The sequence below is a fragment of the Priapulus caudatus genome, unplaced genomic scaffold, assembly GCF_000485595.1.
Source record: "Priapulus caudatus unplaced genomic scaffold, Priapulus_caudatus-5.0.1 Scaffold90, whole genome shotgun sequence".
Taxonomy (NCBI): Eukaryota; Metazoa; Priapulida; class Priapulimorpha; order Priapulimorphida; family Priapulidae; genus Priapulus; species Priapulus caudatus.
In genome coordinates, this window is record NW_014577151.1 from 382,521 (window position 1) to 392,759 (window position 10,239).

A 10,239-nucleotide genomic window follows, 5' to 3' on the forward strand; every position below is an offset into this window, starting at 1 on the left:
GAAGTTTAAATAAAGGCCATGAACTTACAGCGAATACTACCATTTCTGGAACCACCTATATACTCTCCTCCAGTCGTCGTTGTCGGCCTTCCGCTACATTCCCTCCAGATAGCTCTGTTTCTTGAGTTCCGCCTCCGAGTCTCGCTGCTTCCAATGCTTTTACCTTGAGCCTCGCACCGTCGACTCTTCCTGCGGTTGCGCAGCTCAGCGCCCGGCGGGCCGTTGTTATGTCGTTCGCTCTTTCTTCCGTCAGCTTTGGCCCACCGCACCCAGCCCCCGCTTCCTTCTTCTCATTCGGATTGCCAGTGGGGTCTGCAATATAGTCGAATACTATATTTAGCAGATAAGCCCGCTCTGGTGCGAACTACTTGCGATGTCAGCCCCAGCGAAACAACGGCCCTAGTAAATTCACCGAGAGTACGTGATCATATAATAATAGAGTAGGGTTAGAGACGATCGATTTCATTTATGTAAATCTCGGTGTCTTTGCGGCATTGTAGCAACGATGTCTATAGTAAATCACATGTCGCATCGATAGCGTTGCGAAACACAACGTACGTCCTCTAATTCGCTGCATCCATCCTATATATATATAATAACCACCGTCACCCCGCCCACTACCTTCCCACACCACGTATAAATACACACGTTTCATATACACGTCGGGTTCATTTCGCCATTTAGGTTTGACTAAAAGCAACCATTTGGAATCGAACTGCGGGCTGCATAGACCAGGCAACGAATACAACATGAGAAAAATATGAACGATGATGGTACGTATATACAGTGTACACAACTCCTACATCTATATATATCGTTCTTTGTCATACGTCGTAATTATTCCTTTATAATTCTACATGCTCGTAAATATTTGTTACTGCGCGATGATTCTATACGTTCGCCTTCGTAGCCCGATATTTTCGTGACCGTAAAACGATGTTACGATACCTCGTATATGCGCATCAGGATTTCATTGCTCGGCGGCGTGTATTGCTTTATAATATAGAAACGTTCCGACGCTGCGAGTTTGGCAGACGGTTATATACGCATGTCTTCTGGCACTATATGATGCACGCGGACCGTTCTAGGAACGGTCCGCATCCGTCCTATTGCGCTCTGTTTTCCTTACTGCTCCTGCGCGCGCTCTCTTCTCTCTCTCTCCTGCTCCTCTTTATTTCTCTCCCCCCGCCGATCTGTCTAGTGTCCCTTTACTATATATGTATATATATTATTATTATATTATTATGATATTACACCTATAATCTCTATCCTCCCCCCCCCCCTTCTCTCTCTCTCTCTCTCTTCTCTCTCCTCTCCTCTCGTCCTCAATTGCTCCCTCTCATCTTTCACTCTTCTCTCCTTCTCACGTGCGTTGTCTGTGCGCGTTGTCGGCACACCTTACGCAGCGTGTCGTATACGTCTCCCCCCGGTCACGTCCCATGCACTGCCATGTGTCAGCGAGAAGAGAGAGAGACCAGAGAGACGGAAGAAACCTGCTACGAGAAGCCCCCTGCCCTCGCGGGCGCTGCATATACCCTCGTATACTCTCGCTGACCCCTGCGCTACCGCTCAGGGGTGGCGTAGCAGCCTGATCGTAGCAGCAGCAGCAGCAGCAGCCTGATCGTAGCAGCAGCAGCAGCAGCAGCAGGCAGCCGATCGTAGCAAGCCAGCAGGCAGCATCAACACCTGAAATGCGTAGCAGCAGCAGCAGCAGGCAGCCCACGCATCCGGATCCTCGGGCCAGCGCGCGCCGAGCGCGTAGGCCGCACGCGCATGCACAGTAGCCGTCAGCCGACATTCCTCGCATGGCGATTCTTTAACTGTGTCGAGATGTGCTGCTGCGTTTCTGTTCGCTCTCGACGCGGCGCGTTGCTGCGTTAATTGTAGCGTTTATCTTCATCGTCTGCACATCTCGCCCGTGGCAGTGAACATCTCGCGATGAGCTCACTTGATGCGTGTACATGCGCAGTAGACGATGACGCAGATTCGTGTTTATTTGTCATTATTATCATATTATCACTATTATTTATCAGATTTGTCTTAATTAACGCATTGATAATATTATGACGAAATAATTATCATTAGGTAGATAAATGCATTACGTCGATTTGGTTGCCTCAATTTTTCCAAAGGGTTCAAGAGAGAGAGAACGCGAGCGAACGAGAGAGAGAGAGGGGAGAAAGAACGCGCGCGAGGGAGAGAGAGAGAGCGAGAGAGAGAGAGAGAAAGTGTGTGTCGTTGTGATACGAGAGAGGGCGAGAGAGAGAGGAAGTGAGAGAGAGACGCGCAGTAAGAGAGAAGAAGACAGAGAGAGAGAGAGAGAGAATGGTAGCTATAGAACTGCTATCAACTATACGTATCCAAACTAAATATCAACTTTCCCTAACACCACTCTCGCACCCACATGTCTCTTCTATCGCCCTTTTGTTGTTTAAAAATAAATGAATGAATAAATGAATGAACGAACGAACGAACAGATGAATTAATTGTCGAACGAATATAGATGAATAAACATACTAATGATTTAGCATGTTTACAATATTAAAGTAAATGTAAATGTTGGGTAAATGTAAGGAACGCGCGCGTATATGTATTGACGTGTCTTTCTTTTAGATTCATCCTGTTCCAGACAAGCCTGATGGATCGCCCGTGACCCTGCTGAAAGCTGCCGTGCCGGCGGGCGTCTTTCTCCTGCTCTTCCTGCTCTTCTTTATCCTAGGCTGCGTCTGCCTCCGCGCCCTGCGACAGGAGCGCCTCCTGGAGAGAAGGTAAGTGTACCACCAGCACCTCCACCGGTAGCTAGCAACAGCAGCAATAGTAGTAGTGATGTAGTAGTGAGCAGTAGCAGTAGGCAAGCAGCAGCTAGCAAGAGTAAGCAGTTAGGCAGTACAAGCAGCAGAACAACAGCAGCAAGCAACATGCAGCAGCAGCAGGCAGTAGCAGTATTAGCAGTAGTGAGTAGTAGTAAGCAGCAGTCGGAGCAGCACCAGCAGCGGCAAGCAGCCGGTAAAGCAAGCGGCAGCAGCGGCTAGCAGTCGGTAAGTAGTGAGCAGCAGCAAACAGTATTCAGCACCAGTATCGAGCAGTGCCAGCAGCCAGCAGCATCGGCCGCGGCGGCGAAGCAAGTAAGACAGAGATAGAGAAGTAGAGGAGTAGGGGCCTAGAGGTCGTGTGACTGCATGGTGCTGTGCGACAGTGGCCCATGGGCGAGGCCGCTGCGCCACGTCAGCGATTAATCCGTGCTCTTTCGCTCCCTCCTTAACGCCTTTCTCCGCCCCCCTTCCTCTCGTGAACAAAAACCCATGCTGTGCAGGCAACGTTAGTAATAACTGTAATGTGTATATATATATATATATATATATATATATATATACGGGGTTGGGCATGCGCGGAGATGCTTATATATACGCACATACTCGCAACTCATAATGGTTCGGCTATTTGCATTATTACGCGCGTAACCTTGGCAGTAATACACGGTCCTTGACCTTCCCCCACTGTGTTCGATTGCTCTCATGACCGAGTCCTTCGGCAGGCATAGTAACGCGCGTCATGCTACGACGGTCTGCCATGGAAACAGCTCCGAGATGCATAAACCTGCCGCCGCACATACTGTAAGGGTACCGCAGCAGCCCTCCATATTAACTCTCGACGATTCCTAAAGGCTTTTGCTAGCCGAGCGAACGACTCGTCGTTATTATTCTATTATTTATTCGGGTTCATTACTTGATCTAGGGATCGATCGACGTCGCCTCAAACGTCGAGTAGAGCCGGTCTACGACATCTTTAACGACTGATAGTTATACAGATACGTTGTGTGGACAGAATATGACTTTACATTTCCTTGTCGAACTCAGCCTTTGCGGAAGGCTATATATAACGCAACGCTCACGCGCGCGTGTGAACTGCATATTCAGACGATGTTGACCTGTTATTGCTACGCGTGCGTGAGACCCGTAGATTCTCGTCTATATATATTTATATATCGTTTTATATATATATATATATATAATGCTGCAATGTAGAGACGATTCCAAGAGTTAGCTTCTTGGTAAGTGATTGCGAGATTCTTATATTCTGGTATAGAATTAAATATACGGCCTAGAAGGAGCTACTGTAAGAGTTGGTCGGCTGGTGACGGGTTTAGAAATTTGAAAGCGATCTGGGGATACATAACCGGAGATAGTTAACAGCAGTTGTGCTATTATCTATCTCCCGGTAGGTACACGTAACAATATGAAACCACGCCTAAACATTTCTACCCATGCACCCTATAAACACATGAACTGTCTCTCTATGGAAAAACCGCCGTCGTAATCGACTCTAAATACATATTCTCTCGAGCCACATCTGTCTATAATAACAAAACTACCAAATCATCAAGTTTAATGCACGTATATTAGGTTATATATATATAAGGCGTATACCCCTCCCGTTACAGATACCACCTGTCGTACAGTGGCGCCAACGACGACGTGTACCTGATCACGAGGCGGCGCCACCGTCGCGAGGAAGAGAACGAGGACGAGGCGACGCAAGTCGAGCCGAACAGCAGCGCCGACGAGGATGAGACTCGACTGATCACCCACAGGTGGAGCCACCGTACGCGTCCGCTGCTGCACGAGCGCGAGGAGCTGTCGGCTCTAACCGAAGTCTGACGACCGACGCCCGTCCGTGCGCCGACCGCTGCCGGATCGAGGTGTAACGATCGAATCGTAATCGGATCGAGGCGTAGCAACCGAATTAAACACGGATCGTGTGTTTGCCGGTGACAGAACTATAACCGAATCGTGTCGTCACAAAACTATAATCGGATCGTGTGTCCACCGGCGGCAGAACTATAACCGGATCGAGTCTCCACCATCCGGTATCACACCGAATCCGAAAGCGTCAATGCAATTAAGAAGCCATCCGAAACAAAATTGTGTGGCCGTAAACAAAACCTGCGATCGCGACGTCAACCGATGCGATGTACACGTGCAAGCTGAATCTGAATTTCTACGGCATAATAAATCGGCTTCATCGAGCCAGAGCACAGCAGCTGCGACTGGGGTAATTAATCACACACGCTAATGAGAGGAGAGCATCCACGCGTTTATCGACGATAGTGAGACTGACTGTCGAATTTATCCGCAGACAGCAAAATTTCCAAAAACTTGCGCCAAAGTGCCGCTGGGATTTTTCAACAAACAGGTCATACGTGCAGCGGGGACTAAACGCCACACCTCTGATACAGGAACGAGAGAAACCCTAGGAAACTCGGTTAAAGACTTGTCGCTGCGTACACGCGTTGATAAAACACGATGCAACTGACGTTGAACATATTGATGCGCCTTTGCGCCGCCATCTTGTGTTCCTGGGCAACGGGAGGACAGGTAGGTTGAGACCGTATTAGTGAGCAGAAATTATGATATTGCCCGAGTTTTTCTATGAGTGAGTTTATTTATTTGCTTGCGATGTAATTATAATACTTCTTCTGTAGAAACCGTTCTTTAAAATAACGGAGTAATACGGTAGGTATGATCAATATAATTAACATATGCGAACAATATATACAATCAATTGATCGATGATTTACTTCGCGTAGGTCACGGCCGAGAAGATTGCGGCGGACGACGGGTCGGCCGAGGTTCCACCGACGATCGACATCTGCGCAGGCGCAAGAACAACATCCGCTCCGCGCGCGTTTCTCGTCTCGCCCGGATATCCGGGCGTGTACGGCAACAACCTGAACTGCTCCCTGTCGCTGGTCGCCGAGACTGGATTCTTCGTCTCGCTGACGATACACTATCTGTGGCTCCAGGTGAGAGATGCGAGGTGCGGCGTGATGGGTGGCAGGGGCGTAACTAACTCGTTTTGCCTGAAGTCGGTGGTGTAGGTAGTAGAACTAGGTGCGGTGTGTGTTCTGGGTAAGTGACTGTGGGCAGTTCGCCGTTGGCCATGTGATAGTATCAACAGCTAATAATATCTTTTTATTAATTTACTTTAATACTTAGGTATTATTAGCTCTTGATAGTATCGGGAGTGAATAGAACCAACCTTTCTTTTTTTATTCAATCTTGATAGTATTGACCACAGGTTGTCTTGCGGTGGGGCAACTACCACCCTTGCCTCCATCTGCGAGTGCAACATGTTCTGCTAGCATCTATGACAAATACGACATACGCATATACGCTCTCCTATGACACTATTTGTCATAGCAAGATTCTTCCTATGACAAATATTGGCGAGTCAACTTTACAGCTGAAATTCACTGCTTGCGTTCATAATAGCGCTCCTAAACTCCTATGATGCGCGCACAACACATACAACAATATTTGTCATAGGAAGAATTTTTCTATGACAAATAGTGTCATAGGAGAGCGTATATGCTTATGTCGTATTTGTCATAGATGCTAGCAGAACAGGCTGGCGAGTTATACGGCCCTGGGAGGCGGTCCATCATCGCATCACATATTGCAAGTCATAACTAAATTACACGAAACTTACTCGCGGCGTTAGTAACTTTACATGAATGTACATCCGCAATTTTTCGCGGCGGGGTTGTCCCTGACCTTGCCTATATCGGCAAATATGGCCGTAAACCGTGAAACGCGATGTGCCGTCTGTTCGTGAGCGCTGCCGCTTTATTATTGTGCCAAATATTGCAAGTCATGCTTTACGCGAAACTTCCTTTACTTCACACGAAACTGCGTTAGCAACACTGTAAGTGCGTGCATCCGTAATCTTTCTTTGCGGGGTTATCAGGCCGGTTATCGACATAACTGGGTTTAAATTTCATCTATGGAGCATTAATTTTTTTGGTTTGGTAATTTCTAGATCCGTGTTCGCCCAAGAGTTTGCAAGATGTTCGGTATACTACGCAAGCTCTCTACATAACTACACTAAATATACAAACTCTCTCCGTGTGTGTATGTCTCTCGCTCTCTTTCTCTCTCTCTCTCTCTCTCTCTCTCTCTCTCTCTCTCTCTCTCTCTCTCTCTCTCATTCTGTCCCCCTTACAGCGGTGTGAAGCGGTGTGTGAATGGTTAGATGTTGTACAACAGTAGAATGCGTCCATAGGCAGCAGGCCTGAATAAGCATCGAACAGAAATTAATACTCGCACTGTTTCGTCACATACACAACATACACTTTATTCGTGTTAAATAACCACAGGTTCAAGCTCCATACTCCGCTCGACACTTGCCAGCTAAATGATGCGAATTTCTACAGAGTGGTCGGATCCCGTTTCATACACAAAAATGACCGACCCGTCACCATGGCAACGCCAATTGCTAGAATGGCACAATTACACGACAAGACCAATTTTACTTCTAATTCGTTCTAGACATCCCCGAGGCATCTATCTTGCGTGCATACCGCAAAATAGTGCACTCTAGAGCCGAATTTCACCGCAAAAAAAATGCACAGAAATGCCTATTCTAGGTACCAAGTTTGCGGACGCTTTCTGTAGTATGCCCCCATTTGCATTAATTCTCTCGCCCTTCATTCTATTTCAATCGCGTGGCCCCACGGTACTCCCAGCGTAGCTACCGTAGCTACAATTAACACGGCGGCCTTTAATATCTAACTTCCCAGTAGCTTCAGCTAACACCAACAAAACCTCCCGAAAACGCATCGTCACACAAAAATAGCAGAATAATTTTACTATCACGTAAACCTGCGCACACGGCGCACGCGAGTCGTAGCTTCAACTTAATAGCACTCGCTGGATTAATTAAATAATCACCGACGCGCGTCTGCGCGAGTAGGTACGGTATAGTCAGTCGCGCGTAAAATGACATGGACGGTCGACTGCGGGCCGCTGCGTCTGTGTGCGCGTGTGTGTGTGTGTGTGTGTGCATCTCGTCTGCTAGTATATAGTAGGTAGCTGTATCAGCTAGAGTTACGTGCGCAGTACACGCCGTCGCATGGTGACGTACGTTCAGCCAGCGTGTGCGACAACCGACACTAGTCTTGTGACAGTCTCGCGTTGACGAGGACGGTTGTGATTCTCTTGACGCTCTGCCAGATCTGCTTGTCTCTTCACATCGCGGGTGAATAAGCTCTGAGGTAGGAGGAACGCGTAGGCCCCCCTACATATTGTTATCGTCCGTCAAGTCCACGCAAGTGCCCACGCGCACACACACGCGGTGATAGATCAAGTTCTTTTAGGTGTGTGCATTTTTTGTTATTTTATGTACCATGTATTATTTTGATATATTACGTTATTACTATATTTACGTTATTCGACATCAGTATTATAGATGTGTACACAGCTAGACTCATACGTGTTAAATAAACGCAAGGGGTTACTTATCGATGTGTTTATTGATACACGCGTTAGGATGCATTACGGGTTATCGATACATCGGGTATTAGGATACATCGGTTACAGTTGAATTGCGTCGCGGGTAACAAAATGTTATTGTTCAATATACGGAAAACATTTACCGAAACGTTACTTATGAAAACCCTAGCCCGCAATGCGTGTGAGACCGTGATTATAATTAATTATACTTGATGTTGGGAAATTGACAATTACCCAATTTTTTACACGCGCACACGACGTACAACACACGCACACATGCACGCGCGCGCGCAAAAACCAAAAGTGTAATCACTTAATTTAACGATAATTATTTTAATCAATGATATACTAGAAATCACTAGCTATAACGCAACACAGCATTAGCTAGAGTTCCTGCACAGCATGCTAATACGAGTTTTTGTTTTTTTAAACACCACCTAGCACGGAACAAACACGTCACGACAGTCCTGCCACCTATATATATATATATATATATATATATATATATATCACTTGTAAATTGCATTGATCAGTTGATAAAGGATTGGATTCCTGTTGGTCCGCGCAAGTCGACTCGCCGCAGCCGGGGGAGAGTAGGGGCCTACCTCAGAGTTTGTGACCTGTTTACGATATTGTGACTTGTGGCCGGTCACTGCAACCCATGCTTGATCTCGATGTATACCACTCTGCCTGACCGTACTAAGCTTACGCGCCATTATCCAACTAACAAATTCATAGCGCCCCCGGCAGAGTCTGGGGGCTGCGTAGGAGCTGTATGTATATAGACAGCGCATTTGTGTCTATCAGAGCGTCTGGACTACAGACCTGGCTCAGTTCCTCGATCTAAACTGACATAGTTTCAACCCACTCACTTATACTGCGTAAGTCGGACCAAATATGTTACTCTCCGACTATGGCCTGGCCATTGCGAGTGGAGTAAATCATACCCTGCTTTAGTCCGAATTCGCTCTGACCCTAGTACTCCTCCGCTTTTATATTTGGACATTGATATGTCAGGCTAGGACTCCGATATATTAATGTCCAAATGAAAAAGCGGAGGGAAATCATAGTGTCATAGCAAACTCGGGACTAACCCTGCTTGAAATAAAGCCATGAACTTTACAGTCGAATACTAATCACTCTGGAACCGACCAACTTATAACAAGTCACGCCTCCATGTCAGCTACGGTTGTCGCCTTCCGTTAAAGTACACATTCCGCTCCAGATGTACCCTTTTTCTTGAGTTCCGCCGCGCTCCGATCTCGCCTCCAGGTTACTTGAGGCCTTCCTACCACGAGACGTCTTCCTTCGCGCGGTTCCAGCTCAGCGCCGCCGCGTGGTTAATGGTCGTTCGCTCCTTCCGCAAGTGTGTGGCCCCCTCACCCAAGCCTCCCCTTTCCTCTTCTCTCATCTCGGATTGCACGTGGGGTCTGCCAATTAGTCCGATCTAATTAGCAGAATAAAGCCCGCTCTGGTGCGAACTACCGCCACCGCCCACTTGCCGATGGCCACCAAGAAACAAGCCCGCCCCCGCCCGCGACGGCCCATAGTATTCACCGAGAGTACGTGATCATATAATAATAGAGTAGGGTTAGAGCGACGAGTGGAGGCGGGATGTCAATTTATGGTAGAATCTCGGTGTCTTTCGCCGCGCGCGGCGCATTGTAGCAACGATGTCTATAGTAAAATCACATGTCGCATCGATGGCGTTGCGAAATCACACGTACGTACCTCTCTCTCGCTGCACCACCTATATATATATATATAACCACCGTCACCCACTACTTCCCACACCACGTATAAATACACACGTTTCATATACACGTCGGGTTCATTTCGCCATTTAGTTTGACTAAAAGCAACATTTGAATCGAACATGCGGCTGCTGCATAACCGCCAGGCCAACGAATACAACATGAGAAAGATAATGAAACGAATGATGGTAACG

General features: G+C 47.3%; 1 protein-coding gene across 1 annotated transcript; it reads left to right on the plus strand.

Moving 5' to 3' along the window:
- The first annotated feature begins 688 nt into the window (after positions 1-688).
- On the plus strand, positions 689-5,880 carry LOC106804852. Its single transcript, XM_014806211.1, has 4 exons — positions 689-773; positions 2,614-2,768; positions 4,442-5,375; positions 5,588-5,880. Exons 1-3 carry the CDS (start codon positions 768-770, stop codon positions 4,656-4,658), a joined length of 378 nt encoding a protein of 125 aa, XP_014661697.1. The 5' UTR covers positions 689-767; the 3' UTR covers positions 4,659-5,375; positions 5,588-5,880.
- The last annotated feature ends 4,359 nt before the right edge of the window (positions 5,881-10,239 follow it).

What these genes read in the sequence shown, in the direction of transcription:
- LOC106804852 (XM_014806211.1), top strand. An exon ending in GAGCGCCTCCTGGAGAGAAG is followed by an intron (nt 2,769 to 4,441) that starts GTAAGTGTACCA and finishes CTCCCGTTACAG; the next exon opens with ATACCACCTGTCGTACAGTG.